Source organism: Ambystoma mexicanum, chromosome 2p, assembly GCF_040938575.1.
Source record: "Ambystoma mexicanum isolate Mex_15411 chromosome 2p, UKY_AmexF1_1, whole genome shotgun sequence".
Classification (NCBI taxonomy): domain Eukaryota; kingdom Metazoa; phylum Chordata; class Amphibia; order Caudata; family Ambystomatidae; genus Ambystoma; species Ambystoma mexicanum.
This window is the reverse complement of record NC_090923.1, coordinates 1048171537-1048192491: the sequence shown is the minus strand read 5'-3', so window position 1 is coordinate 1048192491 and position 20955 is coordinate 1048171537. Positions and strand designations below refer to the sequence as shown.

Genomic DNA, 20955 nt, shown 5'->3' with positions numbered 1-20955 from the left:
TTGGAGCACCACAACTACTCCCAGAATACATTTGTTTGTATAAAGGCTTAGGGATGCAAAGGTGGGGATCACATTTAGTCATTTGTACAACCTAAACAAGGTTGATTGTTGATCAGTGTTCCGTCACAAACAGTTCTAAGGATACCAAACTTTCACAACGGTACATTTACTGGGAATCGAGTCTTAAATAAAATAATGCAGGAGCTTCCATATGATTAATATGGTAACTGAACAAGAACCCAGACAGAAAACGATATTGGGAGCATTGGGCCACTTGTCCTTAACAAGAAGGTATCATGATACCTGGGAGTGTAGCTTGGAGCGTAGCGGGTCTGAAAGCGAGAACTGCTGTAGACCGAGAATGTCCTCTTACTGGAGTCACTGCTGTGTGCCTTGCGCACACCTTCCTCGTACAGGAGCCCAACCTGCAAAAGCAGAGTGAAAGAAAACAGGATTCAGCTTCAAAAGAGGACATCAACACCTATCCCTTAACTGTTTTGCACACTTATTCCTATACCCCTAAACAGGTGCGTTTCTTAGCACTGTGTGCGTCATTAAATCAAAACAGCACCATTACCTAGCTGTAGCTCACTAAACATTTAACCACACTGTGTTCCTTCTTTCAAGACCTAGTTTCCATAATCTTATGTTTGGGTCCCATACACGGATTCGATTTGGCTTTGGGTTGAAAAAAGGAAAGTGTGTGGGGTAGTGTCGGTAAAAACACAAAGTAGATACTAAAAAAATGAGGTGATGGACAAGAATTCAAGAAAAAGAGCAAACAAAATGTAATGAAGTAAAGCAAACAATGCAGATACTAACTATCTACAATAAACAAACTCATTTTAAAGAATGTGTACACCATTAAGAGAGGAAATAATCTAGCCACCAACTAATATATCAAATATATTCAAGACAACAACAAATCAGATGCCAATTATTTGTATTTGTATTGTGAGGAACCAGGAATGAGACTTGGACACAGAGGACTCATGGAGATTGGTATAAACTTGTGGGGGTTGGAAAATGCCTCACTATCTCTGATCTAAGAGGTAGTTCCCTACCTCACTCAAAAACGAAGGGTCTGTCAGATGTCAAGATGTCCAAAGCAAAATATTAATAATTGTATTGTGATTTTGTCCATAATTTGGACTTTACACAAAATAAAACATGCAATACTTAATTACATATTTTCCAAAGGGATTTAGTGTCTATGTATGTATAAAATCAAATCAATAATGGATACCTAATTTTCCTAATTTCCAACCTTTCAGGATAGTTAAAGAAGTCATGAATCATAAGATCATAAGACACATAATACATAGTACCCAAATTATCATACAGCTTCAATTTAATTCTGAGTTCATCAAGCAATTCATCAGAAAGAAGATATAAGATAAGACATGATTCAAAACAAGGAAGACATAGGGAGAAATATGCCTGTAAACCCACTGCCTCCTAGCTGCTATCAGGTGCGAAATTCATGATGTTTAGTACAGCACGGGAATCCGAGAATACCCCAGAGAGAGAAACACAATATCCTTAATCGGGTAAGAGAGTTTTAACATGCTGCCATACCCTGAATAAAGCAAGTTGCACAGCGATGACATCAGAGTTCAGGCAGTAATCCCAGAAAGAATCTGCAGTAATTGCCTCGTAGCTGTGGACAAATCTACCTAGCATGCACATGCATAAAGGCCCCAAGCAAAATGTCCTCTGTTCGAAATCCTATCCTAGCCCTCATTCTAAAAAACAAACAAATTCAAAAGAATAAGCAAGTTATTAGTATCCCAAAAGGATAACTCCCTCCTCTTGGTGTCACAATTCACTCCAGGGGAAATTATTCCCTTCACCAGGCCTTTTATGACATTCAGTATTGATCAAGTCCTAAGTGCATGGGTCTTCCTTGGGATTCTCCTTCCAAAACAACACAACTTGTGTGCAGGTCCCAGATGCGCAAAACACCTGCTACATTCCGCTGCCAGGTTGTCCGATACAGTTCTTTCACAAAACTTGGATGCGGGTCCCAGACTCGTAAGGCACCTGGTATACGCTCCTGCCAGGTTTGAATGTACAGTTCCTTATGGGTCTGAATCCCAGACTCATATTTCGCCTTGTATACTCCCCTTCCAGGTCTTTGGGTTTCACTCTCTCTTTCTCAGTCAGTACAAGTGGGGTATGGGTTTTCCCAAGCTACTTCATGGCAAAGTACTGATACTATGAGGATGATACTGATTTCAATGAGGATGACTCTGTCCCACTCTCAGCAATCAATTCACTCTTTCAAGGTCTTTCTTTGCCACAAATTCGATGTCCCCTTCTTCCCTCAGGGTTTACCGACAAAATATGCATGATTTTGCTCCAGTTGTACTTGTTCGAGTACTCGCCTCGGTATCGGCTTGACTCGAGCTGCTTTCGCCAGTCGGTGGCATGGATCGTTCTCGCTCCTTGTGTTGGATCTAAGCCCGTCCTGGCTTCCAGTTCCCGCTGCAACTTCCTTCTTCCTCGCCTGGCGATTTCACAGTCAACCAGCACCGCTTACGTACGCGACCGGTCTGGAGCTTGCCCGTTTACTTCTCTTCTCGCCGGCAATACTTTGCGACTATGGCTCTTGGGTACGACGTCCTTTCATCCCAGGTTCCATTTAACTGGAGCCTCAGCGCGCACACGCGAGGCTGCTGCTTTCCCAGACGCTGTGCGGAAACGCCGGTGAGTGCGTCCTTTCGCGCAGACCCCTGCAGACTAGCTGGAAGCAGGGGCCATGCGCATGTGGATGTCTACTTTCTTTGCGTTTAAACGTGTGATGGATAGACACCTAATATGTGCGTGTGTCTTTTCTTTTTCTTCCCTTGGAAATGATGTCGTCTCCCTGCCGGTCGTGCCTTTGTTTACAATTGCTGTTGCTATGGTCAGATCACTATATTGCAATTGCTACTATATAGGTATGTGCTTATACGCATTAATTAGCTAACTATTTTGCTCTTTTGCCACGTTGCATGCTAGGCAAGTGCCTTAAAACTTGAAATTTACTTTTTTCAGTGGAGCTGGTGAAATCACCCGAGCATATATCTTCTATAATTAACTGGTAAGGTCTCTATTTTGTTACATTAATGATTTCCATCGCTATATACATGGATTTTCAAAAACTCTTTCCCCTTTTTTGAATCAAATAATACTGAAAGTTCCCCTTTCTCTCCTAGCAAATAATTTACAACCAAGCCTCCAGAAGGTAACAGTTAATTCTTTTCAGGCAAATTCTGCCCTCTATTGTTGAAATACATGGGGCGCTCATACAGTCTTTGAACACACACAAGCGGTTTCAATCACTATCTAATCCAATTATATTTTTCTCTTCTTTTTCTCTTTTGTTTTGTCATGTCCTGCTACGTGTGGTATTTGTAAACGTTATAATTCTTCTGTTTTCACATATTCATTTTTTCACAAATTCATATTTCTCCGATAAAAAAATGTATATTGTTTTTTTACATATGTGGTACTATTGACCAATTCTCGATTTGTTTTACCAAATGTTATGTTGGGTACTTATCAAAAAATGATTTGGTTGAAATGCATTACCCCTTTGCCCTTCTGATTGTTGTGGACTTTGGGTCTATCTATTTTGTTTACCAAAACATGGAATTGTTAAACATGTATATTAATTTTGTAATTGTGTACAGCCTTGGAAAAAGAGCTTCATTGCTCGAAACACATGTCGGCTGTTTTTTCCTTGGATTAAATATTGCTTAAACAAGCTCCTTTAGATTTGTGTTGATGTGTGCGCAATTTAGGGAAGCAAACCATTCCTTAACAATTTTATTAATGTAGCCATCTGGCAGGGTGTCTACACACTTGCTTCCTTTTGCAGCCCTTATTAGCTCCTCTAATTCAGTGTCAAGGCGCCTAACCTCATCTATCCAATACTTCCAAACTTCCTTAAAATGTTTTGAAAGGAATGGGAGGTGAGAGATCAAATACAAAGCGGGAGGGCATTACAGTGCTTTGGAGCAAGAACGGAAAAAGAGCAAAAACAAGAAGGGGCACAGGGAAGATGAGGAACAACCAGAAGAAAGAATGGGAGCGAAGGGAACAAGAAGGAGACTAGAAAGAAACTAAGGAGCAGAGATAGAGGGGGAGCAAGACCATAGAGACACTGAAATACTAAGCAGAGAAATGAAAAAAGTTGTCAGGCTTCAAAGGTCAGCCACCACAGAGAATGCAAAGCAGAGGAAATAGAAACATAAGGAGAAAGAGTGCAAAGAACGAGGGCCAAAGAATCATAAATAGAGTGGAGTGGAGCAAGATGGTAAACAGGAAGACCAAGTAATTGATCAGAACAATAGAATAGGTGAGAGAAAACCAAAGACGAAATAAATATTTTAAAAGCATGAAAAGTTAAAAACCAGCGAGCTTTGCAGATATTGTAGAGTTGAAATCGACAGGAGCGGGAGTTAGAAGGAATGTGAAATGAAAGGGAGGAGTCAAAAAAGAATTCAATATTACAAGCCAAAGTAGAGATGGGGGTAAGTAAGGAGGAAAAGAGATAGAAGAGGGAGGAAGAGAGAGAGGAATGGTAAGAGCAGGAAAGAAAGGAACTTCAGTTTTAGATGGTTTCAGATAATGAGAAGACAACCAGGATTGGATAGCTAGCAGACAGGCTAAGAGTGGAGTGAATGGAGACTGAGAAGGAAAGAGAGATCTGCAAGTTGTCCGCATAGAGGTGATAAGAAAAGCCAAAGGAAGTAATAATAGAACCAATAGGAGGAAGTATAGAGAGAAAATAGAAGAGGGCCGAGGACAGACCTCCGGAACACACCATAGGAGGGGGAGAACATGGGAGGGAAGATCAGCCCAAGAGACAGAAAAAGTACAGTTGGTGAGATGAGACAAACCAATTAAAAACAGAGCACCCTAGACCAAGATGAGAGAGCAGAACAGAATGATCGACAGTATCAAAAGCCACAGACAGATCAAGGTGTACCTAGAGTGGGGAGTTTTTGGCATAGCGCAAAGAAAGAAGAGACTCTGGGTACGCCAAGAGAGCGGTCTCGGTAGGATGAGGCGAAAGCCATATTGAAAAGAAGGAAGAGGAGAATGCCGATCAACAAAAGATGAGACTTGGGAATAGACGACACGTTCTAATAGTTTAGATAAGAAGGGCAGAAGAGAAATGGGACGAAAATTAGTGGGACAAGAGTAATGAAAAAGCATTTAGTCATCCAGTAACAGGGCAAATACAATCTGAACAGCAAATACGAAATCAATACAAGGTAACAAAGTAAACACTCTAAACATCATTAAAAAAGGAAGTAAAATCTGGACGCAAGTCTTGAGCAAACAGTCTAGACACCAACCATATAAGAGAAGACAACTAAGCAGAAATACAATAGACACCAAATGTAACACACTCAATCAAAATATCGACTAAGTCAACAGAAAAAATGTAGGCACAATATGAGTTTTCTGTGGTAAACGCAGGAAAAAAGAAAATCCAATGTTAAACATATTTCTTGAACATCCCATGTGTCTGACATGGTTAGCTTTACTGTAGGGACATTTTTTAAAAAGACGTGCTCCACACCAATGATTACAGATCAAACTCAAAGCAGCTGTCTCTGGGGGACCAGGCCCATTGCAAGCATGCTCATCTACCTGGTGCAGATGTTTTTGACCACATTTATACTGCGCACCAGCCATCTTCTGACCTTGTAATGCAGAGCCCCAGTCTGTGCTGGCGGGGATGGGTGTTGACAAAATGTGCCCCTTAACCTGTTCCTAACCCAAACTATTTCCAATTGTATTTCTAGCTTATGCATTGTGGGCTCAGTTTCAGAGTGGAATAACCAAAATTGTAGGTATTAATTTGAGGAACAAAACAAGACGGGCACTTACAGAAGATAATTAGTACTTACAAAATGGGCACTACCAACATGCTTGGGTCACCATACCTCACACATGATCAAAATGGCAGAATAGTCTTCAGCAGTCCAACAAGCATTACTCAGATCACTGCTGCCGGACATGACAACTGAAAGGGCAATGGCAGCTTTGGATAAAGGACAACCGACAACCCCCACCATCAACAATCGCCCACTGACTTACCTGCACATCGATGGAGGTGGTGTCCTCCACCACCCGCTTCATGACAGCCCGAACGTTGCGCGGCTCGATAGTGTTAACCCAGTCACGGGTTTCCACACTCTTGCGCAGCATCTGTGAGATGATCAGGCCTTGCACCTTCACATAGTGATTCAGCAGCTTCTGTGCCGCTTCCCGCGCCTCTGCACACAGGCTGGTCACTGCAGTCACCGGCGAGTGATCCTGCCACGACAAACGCTTGCTTACTTTCTGCTTTGTTACAATGGATTGCAAAGGAGGGTCTCAGCACCGCAAGGTTTAGATTTTGGATGAGTAGTAAAAGTTGGAGGTAAAGGGTGGGGGAATGAGAGAAGAGGAAAATGGGGTTCAGATTTCAACTCTGACTTAAGTATCAAACATTTTAATATGATGTAAACCAATAAAGCTCTTCTACACACATACGATTTGTTTTAAAGGATTAGAACTTGTGTTCATAAATTCAGCTCGCTGCACATCATCGGGAAAGCAAAGATCTTCAACTGTCCACAGAGAAGAATATAGGGCGGAAAGAAGATATTCAGAAGTGCTAAGAAAAGCAAGAGGACTAAATAAGTTAGAGATACAATTGAACAAAGCTATTAACAAGGAAACTACCACAACACTCAGTTAAGAAGAGACCCGATGTACCCGTTGCAGCCTGTTGCTAATGATGTAGAACTAGCGTGAGAGCAGAGAAAGGACTGCTCTCTCAACATTTGTTGCTTGAGACAACAGTGACAGGTCCATGATAGCATGAGTGTGTCCTTCATTTGCATTCACAGACCAAATGTTTAAGAATGTACTGTGCAGCAGGCCCACAAATGCTTGGGAGTCCTCTTTGTGAGGCTATGGAATCATTGAAGTCCACCTGTTGGTATGCCTGAGCTTCCCACAAAGAAAAAACAATTAAGTCATGACCTGGGCATGTCTTTGCCTTGAGTAGACCAAGCTCCAAATAAGCATATGTCACTGTACAAAAAGCATATATTTACTCTGTATAGAACACACCACAAAGCCACCTAGTACAACGGAAGGAGCAGAGGCTCAGGTGACGAAAAACAGCCTCTGCGCATCAGCACATGGCAATGCATTCTGCTGTTGGGGTCATTCCGAACTCTGAGTCAGTAATTCAGTCCAAATGTACAAGATCTCAATATTCCTGTCATTGGGTTGTGGCATTTCTAACAGTGAGGAATTATCCAGTCACATGCAAGTACGTTACATGGCACAGGATCCATTTTGGATACCATAGCTTTAAACAATACCACACTATTGTGGACAATTCCTCCCCAACAGGGGCCAATCTTTAAAGCTTGAAAAACTATACAAGACACCATACTTGAAAACCACCAGAACAGTTTCTTTTGGGTTTTAGTCATAACAGTAGTTCCTTTGGAAAGAACAATCCAAAACGAATATTTTTAAAATCAGACACTGATCACACAATCATGGGCACGCAAGCACACAGACATACATTCTGTGGGAGAATCTCCATGTGCATTCTACACACCCAACTGAGGAATCTAGCAAACAGGCTATTATATACAAGTGTGGGATTTATATAACAATACTACACAGCAAGCAATGGAGCAGGAGAATACCTAGAGAAAGACATTACCTGAACCAGGAACTGTTCATCCGTCAGGGTCAGGATGTAGCTGATGGTGGATGTCTCGTAGTCCAGACAGAGGCGGGACAGCAGCAGAAGCAAAGTTGGTGGGGTGAAGCCACCCTTGTCACCAGTGGTCTCACAGAATTGACGGGCCGTCAGGCAGATGTATTTGATAAAGCCAACAATGAGACCCTCGCGCACACCCTGACTGCAGAACTCACCCTGGAAATACAAAATAGAGCGAGACTTGGAAAAATTGCAGCGCTCAAAGCATAGAGTAAAACCGTTTTGTCATCCCTACATTCATAAGTTGTGAAAAACTATTGCTAGGGGTAAGTAAATGTTTCTCCTCCAGCAATGGAATATTACAAAGGTGTGAACAACTTAATTACAATAACTGTTTCTTGTCCCATGGATGCACATATTGTGAAGAGCCGTTGTTAGTAGTAATGTATCTTTCCTTCAGATTTGGTATGTTCCATTGATTCATATTCAATGAAGAAATGCTGTTCGTTGTCATTTACCTTTCCTCTACCTGTGTTAGTATCAGTAGTAGATGTACATGCTGTTAAACTATTACCACATATAACCAACCCTTCCCCATAAAAAATGTGAATATTCCATAGACAGAAAAGCCATGCAATTTTACTGTTTTGTGCAAGTACAACTTCTCCCAAGAGTTAATTTCCTCCAAAGATTTAGATTGGTTATGTTTCTCGCTGGGTATGTATGCACTAAATTGAGTCACCCCTAGATACGGTCTCCACGAGGAAATTTAGAGACGCCTGAAGAAAGGCAATCTCGCGCTGCCAGACACATGATCTATACAGCCTTACTGCGTCAAGGCTTGGCCAGATTTCGCTGTGAAACAGCACTTTCCTCCTCCTTGAAGGAGAAAGCTGATCCTGTGTGCTTTAGTACCCTCATGAGAGCTCTGTCTCAACCCCGAAACAACAATGCTTACATGACATTGTAGTGAAATAAGTGGATTTCCCACCAGTCCCCCCTCCCCTGGCTATTTGATGGTCCCTTCCATAACCGTGCTTTGCTCACTGCATGTCAATGGTATCCGGTAATATATTAACAGTTACTCACCGCAGTGACTAACATACTCTTAGTCCATAGTCCCCTTTCCTCCATACTGTAAGGGCGTCCCTCCTGAGGGACGGGAGACAGAACCTTTTTCCCCCAGAAAAAATCTTCTTCCCCTTTAAATTTAGAGGCACGCTGGGGCGCGGCCCTGGGAGCATGCGCTCGCCTGATTCCGCCCACTGGCGCCACTCTTCAGTCCCGATTGACGCGTCGACAAAGATAGGCATTGCCTAATGACACCAGTATTATTAGGGGGGAGGATGGTGGGATGTATCGAGGAAAGGGCACTATGGACTAAGAGTAGGTTAGTCACTGCGGTGAGTAACTTAATTACTCTTACGTCACGTCCCCTTTCCTCCATACTTTATGGGCGATTACAACTGAATGTAGCCCCAGGGTGGAGAGGAGCCACTCCTTAAGAAAACAGGTTTCTTAGAACTGCCTGCCCGAATGCCATGTCAGACCTAAAGGCGGCATCCAAACTGTAGTGTTTACAGAAAGCCGAAGGGGTGGCCCAGGAAGACACCCTGCTGATGACCTGCCACAGCACATGCTGTTGGAACGCGATGGCCGTGGCCTTGGCTCTGACCGCATGGGCATGTAAGTTAGCTGGCACTGGTTAGTGCTGCCACTCACAGGCCTGCTTGATGATCGCAATCATCCCCTTGCTATGGAGGCCCGATAACCGGGCCTTGACCCACCGAAAGTGACAAACAAGGGGTCCGACTTGCGGAAGTCCTTGGTTCTGTACACGTAGTATTTCAGCGTGCGACTGACCTCCAGACGGTGTAGGACCCTTTCAGGTTTGTCCTTGGGGTCGGCAAAGAAAGTGGGTAAGACTATTTCCTCGCTGACTCTGCGAGCTGAGGCCCACAAGCAGAGCTGTCTTTATGATGACCAGCCTGATGTCCGCAGACGCCATAGGCTCAAAAGGTTTGTGCGCCGAGGCGCCCAACACAACATTCAGGTCCCACACTGGTGTGGCCTCTTTTATAGGCGTGTAAAGCCTGTGGAGGCCCATCAGATGTCGATTGACCATTTACTCTTATATTGGCTCCTAGTAGCTTTGCTTCTAGCACCCTGGAAGATCTCTATTTCTGCGTGACATGCTCAGGAGCCACGCTGCGAGGGCTAGCTTGTGAGGAGCAGGGCAGAGTACCCTGCCCACCTGCTGGGCGAGGAGGTGGGCCCAGCGGTAGGTGAATGCGCGGTCCGTCTGAAAGGCTGAGGAGCTCGGAAAACCACGGTCTGGCTGGCCACCAGGGAGCTATCAAAATAATGCTGAGGTGCCAGGATTCCCTTCTCTTGCAGATCACACTGTGGACTAGGGGTGTGGGCAGGGAGGCATATGCCATCCTGTCGTTCCACTAGAACTGGAATGCGTCGCCCCAGGAGCCGGAGCCCTGCCCCTGCCAGGAGGCGAACTGTTGGCATTTCCTGTTGTCCCGGGAGCCAAAAAGATCCACCTGGGGATGCCCCCACCTGAGGATCCTTGAATTGGCACTCGTAATTGTCCGCTGAGCCTGCCCGCTCCCAGGTTGGATTCCCCGAGAGGTGGACAGCCATGAGGTAAATGTCGTTCTCCAGAGCCCCTTCCCCCATGCCGACTGCTAGGTTGCACAGCAGAGGGGTTCTGGAGCCCCCCTGCTTGTAGACATAACACATGCTGGTGGAGTTGTCTGGATAAGAACTGTCTTGCCCCTGATAAGAGGGAGAAAGGCCCTGAGAGCCAACCATATGGCCTTCAAGTCTGTAGTAACTGTGACCTGAGGGGCCGGCTGCCGGAAGGGCCTACCCTGCTTCCGGATGAAGTCCGCGGACCACCCATGCAGGTCCGAGAGGAGAAAGGGCGGAATGTTGACTGGCTCCTCTTGGGAGCCCTTCTCCTGATTCCATGAGGCTGTGAAGTGCAGCTGTAATCTCCGCATCCCGAGTCTTGTGTGGGTCACAGCCAAAAGGACCGCTGCCATAAGCCCCAGTAGGTGTTGGTACCACCAGGCTGAGATCACGGGCCTGGAGAGGAAGTGAGCTGTAGCTCTCATGATGGCCGCAATCTTGTCCTCCGAGGGAAAGACTCTCACAGAGCTTGTGTCTCAGATGAGGCCCAAGAAGGTCAGACTCTGCGTGGGCTGCAGCTGAGACTTCTTGAGATTTATAGTGAACCCCGGGTCGTTCATCAGTGCGGAGGCAGTATGCTGAACCACTTCCGGAGAGGTGGCCTGGACGAGCCAGTCGTCCGGGTATGGGTAGACGTGGTGGCCCTGGGCCCTGAGGAGGGCTGCCGCTGCATTAATCAACCTGGTAAATCCCCTGGGAGCCGCATTGAGGCCCGAAGGGAAGCACCTTGTATTGGAAATGGAAGCCCATGATCCTGAAGAGCAGTGAGGAACAATGCGGCTGCCAAATCGGGATGTGTAGGTAAGCGTCCTTCAGATCCAGGGAGCACATCCAGTTGCCCCTGTCCAGTGTTTCTGCAATAAGAGCTGGCATAACCATCTTGAATTTTTGCAGAGGGAGAGAGAGAGATTGAGGATGGAAAGGTCCAACACAACTCTCAGGCCAGCCTGGTTGTTCTTCTATATGGAGAAAAACCTGTAATAAAAGCCCAAGCCTCGCAGGGAGGTTGGGACTTCTTCCACAGCCCGGCTCTCGATGAGCGACCGGATCTCCACCAGCAGAGTTGCTGTCCCAATCTGTGGGAGGAGGAGGGAGGAGTGGAAGGTACCGGTAGGCGGTACCCCGTGGAGACTAGAGAGAGGATCCAAGGGTCCGACAAATTCTGGCACCAAAATTACATGTGAAAGGCAATGCTGCCCGCCACCGGAGACACGTGGAGCCGAAGAGGCGTGTCATGCCTTTATTCCCTCTGAGGCTGTTGCGGGGAGGGGGACATCCTTCAAGTCCTTCCAGTGCAATTCCGGGGCTAGTTCTTGATTGCCTTCCAGGAGTAACACATGAGAGACCCCCATCTGGGCTTCGGGTGCGAGACATGGCCATGGCTCAATTCCTCCCAAGACAATTCTCTGCAGTGCCTCGCAACCTGTCCGATTGTGATGGTGGCGATTCCATCACAACCACTTCGAGTGTGAGTGTGAGTGTGTGTGTGTTTGTTTGTTTAGGGCTGCCGCGATAGTGGCCGGCGCCGTCAGGTGCGGAGATGTCGGGCTACCGCAAATGCAACCGGCGCCACCTGGTGTTGAGTGTTCCTATGTTCGGATTGGGAATTGGAAGGTTTAGGAAGGGGTTTCAGGATAATGCTGCAAAAAGCCAGGTTTTGAGGAATTTTTATGAAGGAAAGGTAGTTCCTTCATTGTTCCAAATGGTGGGAGCTGGGATCGAGAAGGCCGAGCTTCCAGCTATGGTGGAGTGGTAAGGGGGAATAGCAAGGAGCCATGCTCTGTGGGGGTAATGGGGTGGTATCAAAAGCCGAGGATAGACCCAGGAGGATGACTACAGCACACGCTTCTGAATATGCAGTTCTTTTTAGGTCGTCCAAGATAAGAGACCAGAAAGGATTTTGTTCCAGAGAGGGGTCAAGACCCTCTAACACAGAAGACTTGGAAATCAGTTTGTTTTGCTATACTGGCATGTGTGGAGGTCTGTGGTAAGACAAATAGAATTGACAGTGATGCTATAAGTCCAGTAGGCCACATACAGCATTGTCCCAATACAACCAACTGCAAGAAAAGACTAATGTAACAAAATGCACGTCCCAAAAAAAACAATTTGCCTCACTCAAAAGTGATGACTCTACAGGAAGACATGTCCTAAAATGCCCCTCACTCAAGGACTTCCTCATAGGCAGATATATATATGATACATTACTCACCGTAATCGTATTTCTGATGCTTGTATCTGCTTAGATTCACATGCTGTGCATAGGCCGACATCTAGTGGAAGTTGCGGAGTATTACAGTTTGTTTTTCGAAACTCGAAAATGGGCATCGACACAGGGCGTGCCAGTAATACGATCCCTAGTGTGACGTCCACTGTACCCATGATCCCTCACGCGTCTAGGACCCTCAGATTGTCTTTTTTCTTTGTGACATGAGGTAGCATGAGGAGTAGCGAGAGTACAGATAATCCAAGCAGAAAGATAGAAGATAAAACTACAAGCATCCATGCGTCTTCTCTCAGAGGGGAGGAAGGGTGGGTCGCATGTGAATCTAAGCAGATACTAGCATCAGAAATACGATTACAGTGATCAATGTATCTCTTCTGAGGCTTGTTGAATCTGCTTAGATCACATGTTGTGCATAGATTAGCGAGCAGTGTTAGAAGAAGGAGGTGGGATATGAGGAGGCTCATGAGCAAATAAATGTCTTAGAACCGCTTGTCCCACTTGAGTATCTGTGTTGGAATGGGTGTCAATGCAGTAGTGCTGAGTAAAAGTGTGAATAGAGCTCCAAGTAGCTGCTTTGCAAATGGTGTCTAGGGGTACATTTGCAATGAAAGCCAGAGAGGACCTGATGCTTCTTGTAGAGTGGGCTCCTGGCGTGAAAGGCAGAGTTTTCTCAGAAAGGGAGTAACACAGCTGGATACAGTTAACAATCCACTTAGAGATGGCACCTTTAGAGACGCGATCCCCTCTCTGCCTGTAGCTATGGAGACAAACAGCTGGTCTGTTTTCCTTAGCGGTCTGGTTTTGTTTACATAGTAGAGGACCGCCCTACGCACATCTAGGGTGTGTAGTTTCACCTCAGCCGAGCTTTGTGAGTTTTGGAAGAAAGCCGGAAGCTTGATGGACTGGTTCACGTGGAATTTTGAAATAAACTTAGGTGAGAACCTAGGGTGTGTACGCAAAACCAGTTGGTTGATCTTTGTGGTCTGTAAAGAAAGGATCCTGCACTGACACTGACCCTTCTTATGGATGTAATAGCTACTAAGAAGGCTGTTTTATAAGTCAGGTGTTTGAGACTGCTTTTATGCATGGGTTCGAATGGGGGGGTTCGAATGGGGGGGGGGGCCCATGAGTTTAGATAGCACCACATTAAGGTCCCACCCTGGTGGTGGGTTAGAAATAGGAGGGTGAAGTCTCTTTACCACTGGAACTTTCCACCACAACACCTTGTTATGGGAGGTGGTGTACGCTGACAGAGCTGCCAGATGCACCGTCAGTGAGTTAAAAACCAGTCCTGCATCCAGCAGGTGGAGCATGTATGTAACAATAGTGGAAGGAGTGCAATCAACTGGGTTGATTTGTTTATTCTGGCACCAGATAACAAATCTTTTCCACTTGTCAAAGTAGCAGTGTCTCGTGTTAGGCTTCCTAGATTCTTTTGAGGTAAATTGAGATGTCCAAACTCTATGACCTCAGGAGCCATGCTGCTAGGTTCATTGAGTTGGGTAGAGGATGTACTGTTTGACCCTGATGCTCGGACAGTAGGTTGTACCACCCCGGGAGTTTGATGGGTTCGCACATCACTAATCTGCGTAAGTGTGGGAACCACAGTTGTCTCGCCCCCACATGGGAGCAACTAGGACGAGCGTCATTGATTCCCTGTTCATCTTGTTGACCACCTTCCTGATGAGGAGTTGGTGGAAAAGCGTATGCAAACATCCCTGACCAGTTCATCCACAGGGCGTTCCCCTGTGAGTCTGGTTGTGGGAATCTGGACGCGAATCTTGGGCATTCCGCTTGTGGCGAATAGGTCTATGGTGGGGGAAACTCCACTGAGAGAAGAGATCTTCTACGATTTCTCTGTGTAGACACCATTCGTGCTCCTTTGGGAGGGGATCTCTGCTTAGTGCATCTGCTAGAGAATTGAGAGCCCCTGGGACAGGTTGCGATGACAGGAAGATGTTCCGTTTGAGTGCCCATAGCCACATTTTTTGGACAAGTTTGGAGAGATTTGGCGAATGAGTCCCTCCTTGTTTGTTCAGGTAGAACATGGCTGTAGTGCTGTACGTCCGGATTTGCACCGACAGATTCAGTAGGTAGGGCTTGAAGGCTTGAAGCGCTTTGAATACTGCCAGAAGCTCTAGCAGATTGATGTGATTCTTTGCTACTGATTGAGACCAGAGCCCTGAGTCGTGTGGTGGAGATGGCGAGCTCCCCACCCTGTTAGGAATGCATCGGTTGTGACTACCGCCTGTATCTCGGGGTTGTAAAAGGGTTTCGCGTTGGACAGATTTTCTCTTGTCCACCAGTGAAGGCTTTGTACAAGTGTTGGCGAAACGACCACTAGATCGTCCCACTGACCACTTGCCTGAGAGACCACTGTTTCGCCAACCATTCTTGCATGGGACGCATGCGCAGGTGCGCGTGGGGGACCAGGTAAATACATGACGCCAGCATGCCTAGCAAACGCATTGCTTTGCGTACCGTTATCTGGCGACCGGCCTGATAGTGAGGAATTTGCAGTAGTATATTCCAAATTCTTTCCTCTGATGGAAAGGGCAACCCCTCTTGTGTGTCTAGGATAGCTCCTAGGAACTGTTTGGAGGTGCTTGGCACCAGACTTGTCTTTTTCTCGTTTATTGAGAAACCCAATTCAAAGATGGAGGTTGATCGTTCTTTGAATGTTTGTTCTGCAAATCACTGGGGTTCCCCCCCTGATGAGCCAGTCGTCCAGGTAAGGGTACACCGGGATTGCCTCCCTGCTAGGTGTGCTGCTGCCACCACCAGTACCTTGGTGAATACCCTTGGAGCTGAAGCTATCCCGAAGGGCAGTACTTTGAACTGGTAGTGCCGACTGTCCACCTTGAAACCCAAGTACTTTCTGTGCGTTGGGAACATGGAAATATGAAAATAGGCATCTTTCATGTCCAATGTTGCCATGTAGTCCCCCTTTTTTAGGAGGGGGATTACCTCTTGGAGAGTAGTCATGCAAAATTTTTGTGGCTTGACAGATTTGTTTACAGGCCGTAAGTCTAATACTGGGCGCATTGTTAAATCTTTTTTTGGTACAAGGAAGTAAGTTGAATAAATACCCATGTTTACCTGGTGTCCCGGGACGAGTTCGATCGCGTCCTTTGCTAGCAGATTGACAATCTCCTCGAGGAGGATTCTTTGGTGGTCCAAAGAATGTGTTCTTTGTTGTGGAGGGTGGTTTCAGGGACGCTCTAACAGTTCTATGCAGTATCCTGCGGACACTGTGGACAGCACCCATCTGTCTGATGTGATCCCTTCCCAAGCTTGGGTGAAGTTGGAAATGCGTCCTCCTACTGGGGATGCATGAGAAGGGACCCTGAGCGGAGCGTCACTGTTTTGGTGGAGGCGTGCCGCCGCCTCTACTGGGGCTGCCTCTACCTTTACCCCGTCCTCTCTTATTCCCCCTGCCATAACCTTGGGTAGACTGTTGGTTGTTATTGTTCCACGGCGTAACCTGGCCCTGGGAATAGTTTGACCCTCTTTGGGAATTTTGGCCGCGTTTGCGGCGAAAATTGCCATTTCCCCTTTGATTTGGGGGCTTAGTGGTTAATTGGCCTAGGGACTTGAGTGTTTCATACTCGTCCTTGGCATTTTTCAGCATGTCCTCGACCGCCTTACCGAACAATAGATCAGGCTCCACCGGTTTGTCTAACAATGATGCTTGGGTTTCGGCCTTGAATCCAGACTGCCTTAGCCAAGCATGTCTCTTGATAACAGTACCCTCTGCTATCAATCTGCCGGCGTTATCAGCGGCATCAAAGGTTGCCTTTAAAATGCAACCGGATACGGCCCTTCCTTCCGCTGAGACTCGTGCCAATTGGCTCTTTAAGGGCTCTGGGGCGGAATCTATGAGTGCCGCGACTTCCTCCCATTGGTGGCAGTTATAACTCGCCAGCAGGGTGGTGGAGTTGGCGATTCTTGCTTGGTAGGTGGAAGTGGAGGCAACCTTTCTGCCGAAGCCATACATTTTCTTGCTCTCCTTGTTGGGAGGAGCTTCTGATGATAAGGGTGTTCCTGCCCTCTTGCGGGTGTTTGTAACGACTAGGGAGTCTGGTTTCAGATGCCCTCTTATATACAGTGGGTCTGATTGGGCTGCCCTGAAAAGCTTCTCAATCCTGGGGTTGACTGCCCTGGTGGGGTTGGGGTTTACCAGTGAAGGGTCTATTCTTTTTTGGATCGACTTAAGGCTAGGGATGGCCTGCGCAACAGGTCTCCTTTCTCCCACCAACTCTTCGGCAAAATCTCTTTCCTCTTGAGCACCCTGGGTGTCAATGTGGAAGTGGTTTGCTGCTCGAGATAGGACTTCATTTAGGAGGGGCTGGTTGTCGACAGGGGAGTCGGTAACCGGTGGTTCCTTATCTACCGGGGAATCTACCCATTATGTTTCTGGGACGTCCTCTTCCTCCTCTTGTTCCTCATCGTCCCCATAGTAGTCCATCCCAGTCTGTTCTTCCAACATGCCCAAATCTGTATCCTCACAAAAGGAAGGATCTTCTTGTTCTTGAGAATAAGGGTGTATGTGGAAGGGATCTGAAGACCGTGTTGTTTCGAACCGGGACTTTTTACTTGGGGGGGATAGGATCTTTGGAGCCTGAGGGTGCTGACCCGTCGGCGTTATAAGTGAAAAAATGTTCAGGATTTTTGGCATAGAAATCTGCCAATGATGACATTCTTGACATGACCCCATCTATGTCCTCACTAGACCACTCTCTTGAACTGGGAATGACTCTTCCTGGGGGGACTTTCCCTGTCTCATCTATAATAGAGGTCTGAGACCTGTCTGTCTGTGAGCGGAGTGGAATGTTTTTGAGGTGTGGAAGTAGGCTGAGACTGCTTCCTCTGTTTTCCCCCCTCCCCGTGGCTAGAAGAGTGTTTACCCTGCTTTTTTGGGCCTTCAGAGCTTTTCGACGCCTGGCGTCGAGCTTCGGTCGTGGTGTCACTATCCTTCGACCGTGTAGGTTGGGATCCTGGAATAGGCGTCACTTGGGCTGCTGGCACCGACTCCTGGAGTGCGGTCTGGGGATAGAGGTCGGCTTCGTCTTCCGACGATCGAACCTCGGTTACCTTGGGGAGCGAGGCACTCTTGGCAATAGTGGGCGATTGCCTGGAGTCATGCGGCGATCTAGATCGAGAACGCCCGGAGGACGCCAATTCGGACCGTTCCCTATGTGCCTCTTTCCAACAGCTTGACGTGCGCGTCGAGTCTCGGTGGGACTTCATGTGTTTGGAAGTGCTGTGGGTTGCGCTTACGTCGCCGGGGGTCTTCCCCATAGCTGCCCTGCCGGACGACCTTCCGAGGTCGGGGACCTGTGCCTGGCTGTCTTTCGACGCTGTGTTGCCCTCGCCGTCCAACAGTACGGCGTCGCTGAAGGCGCCCTCCGCGGTCATGGCCTCTTGACGTCTGACGTGGTGGGCCTAACGCTTGGTGGAACGGTCTTTTAGTGTTTTAGGTTTAAACCTACTACACGCTCTGCAATTTGCCTCGGGGTGATCCCTTGGCAAGCAGAGATTGCACGTGGCGTGTCTGTCAACCCAAGGATACTTGCGGTTGCACTTTGGGCAAAATTGGAAAGTCATAACCGATGCATGCCTCCATACGCACCTTGAGGCAGCGGGCTGGTAAGTGTAGGAATATATAAGAATGTATAAGAGCGAGAGTATGTCCACCCCCCACTCTCACTACTTGTAGGGCCGAGACCAGAGGCCTTCCGAGGCCCGGGTCGAGGCCAGAGGCCTTCCTAGACCCACTCGGTCGTGAAGCTCTCGACGGTCGATTTCTTCTCCGGTTTGGCGTAGAGTGTTGAATTTCGGTGACTCGACGTTGGGGTGGAGAAATATTTTTCTAAAGTATAGCTAATGCCAGGGAACTCCTCGGAATACTTCCGACCAGTATGGCAGAAAAAAACAATCTGAGGGCCCTAGACGCGTGAGGGATCATGGGCACAGTGGACGTCACACTAGGGATAGTATTACTGGCACGCCCTGTGTCGACGCCCATTTTCGAGTTTCGAAAATCAAACTGTAATACTCCGCAACTTCCACGAGATGCCGGCCTACGTACAGCATGTGATCTAAGCAGATTCCACAAGCCTCAGAAATATATATATATATATACACACACACATCCAAATATCAACGCACTGTGCAAGGCAGAGAATGTATGTAGTGCACACATATACATATCGGACATTGCTCTATTCATGACTCAGTACCACCACAGGTCCGTGTTTGACAGAATGTAATCTGCCTCCCTCTGTAAATAGACCCAAAGGACACCATGCCCCATAATGGAAAGTGTCCTTTCTCACAGGATGCACAGGAGCGCATTTACTAGAATTCATATTGGATCACTCAGTGGTCAAGCCAAAAGGGCATGCTTTGGGGAGCACCTCAATCAGAGATCTCCCACCAACTAATTATCCTAGGGTACACTCTCTCACCTAAAATGGCATGTCTCAAAATGCACACTTCTCCAATACAGACACTGCCACATGACTAGATCTCTCAAAATGGACTCTGTGGAGGGCTATACAACAATGTCAGTGCAGTGATTCTCGCTTACCTTCCAGTCCTGCCCATATGGCCAGGTCTCTGGAATCCCTCCAACTGCGGAGGGGATGGGATTGCAAGAAAACAATTAAATCCATTTGCGATAAAGTCCTTTCGGTGTTGTTCACCAGTTCTCACATAAAATTCTTCCTAGTACTCATAGAACATGGGCCACTACAAAAACAGCAGCTACACAATTTAACAAAACATACCATATTGGTATTCAGTAAATACAAATGTCGCTTAAAAAAAAAAAAGAAAAAATGCATTCTTCTATAATTCATCTCACTACTAGATCTCTATACATATGACAATTAAAGTGCATAAATCACAAAAACCAAATATACATGCAAAAATAATATTTTCCACATTAATATACACACAAACAATTTATCATATAGACTGAATCCCTGACATACGTATATGTTTCTATCCTAAACAATACACTAATATTACAGACTTTCCTCGGGGGGCAGGGGTATGGGTGTGGAGGGGGAGGGATGGGGGTTCATCTGGTTATTTCTCATAAAATTCCACAATACTTTGACCGCACAACATTTTTCTGGGACCATTTTGAAATAGGATATTATTTCAACTGCTAGGCGGAAAACAACAAAACAACTAACTATTAATCACCAAGTTCACAAAATTATAAACATGTATATCCAGTTGAAAAAAATGGCAATGCCTACCTTGGTTCAATGTACAAAGTCCAAATTCTTTGCTTAAACACTATTTCTTGATTTAATCGAATTGTTCCAGAAGGGATGGGATTGCCACAGAGAAGCGGATACATTCAGAGAAGGCAGGAGGTGGACAGTGTTTGATGAGATAAATGACCCAAACAAGTCTGACTCTGGTGTCTACACAATGCCACTGGCTCCCCACCAAGAAAAGGATCCAGTTCAAATGCCTCCAGCACCCCGACAACACAAGGCCCTCCTCCTCTGCATACCCAAATGCAATTACTGCCAAACCAACAATGGAGCCTACTCACAATGGGCCCCAGCCTCTGGAACATTCTCCCCAGCTATATCACAGCTTCTCCATTCCGCCTCCCCTTCAGGAAACTTTTCAAAAGCCACCTTGAGCACCAGACTTTATCTTGACCCAGTGATCTCAGACTTTCCCTTGCTTCTCACATGTGCCCAAGTGCCACTCTGGGAGACAGTCTTCACTTTGGGACACTAATCCCAGGCTATGTTCACCCAGATATGGGTTTTTCTCTCTCCCCAGCCTCTATAAATTGCAGCATGGCCCGCAAAACTGATACAGAGCTCTACAAAGGTCAAAATAAATAAATTCTATGGAAGGAGACACTAAACCAGCAAAAAAAACAGTGCCCCTTTCATTTGCATCATGTAACTACTTTGTGGCATTGTACAGCCCCTGTCTGATGTGTTTTAGATTGCATTCCAGATTTAAAGTGCTCCTTCTAAGGCATCAAAATAAAGGATTGGGAATTAAGTTTGCAAAGAATAAGGACTAAAGCAAATTATAAAAATTGAAATAAAAAGTCTACAAATTACGAAAATGCATGATTTAATGGCGTTAATGAAGATATAACCCCTTTGTCAAGAATATTGTGTCCATGTTAAATTGTGGTTTACTCCTAACTGTGCACATTGTGAATCACTATGCATTCACAAACTGAAACATTGTCAATGCATCTGAAATGTTCATAAAGTCATCTAAATATGAAAAGTGTTGTTTT

The 20955-nt window shown here is 46.3% G+C and overlaps 1 protein-coding gene across 2 annotated transcripts in view; it reads right to left on the bottom strand.

Annotated features, from left to right (window-relative positions):
* VPS51 (VPS51 subunit of GARP complex) overlaps positions 1-20955 on the bottom strand; it is a 141594-nt gene that overhangs the window by 4225 nt on the left and 116414 nt on the right. The window contains exons 6-8 of one of the 2 annotated variants that reach the window (XM_069644945.1): positions 7733-7948; positions 6100-6318; positions 304-425 (exon numbers count right to left, since the gene is read on the bottom strand). In XM_069644945.1, coding sequence (XP_069501046.1) covers positions 304-425; positions 6100-6318; positions 7733-7948 — 557 coding nt within the window. Of the gene's footprint in view, positions 1-303; positions 426-6099; positions 6346-7732; positions 7949-20955 lie in introns of both variants that reach the window. The other variant, XM_069644944.1, reaches the window with a different exon arrangement.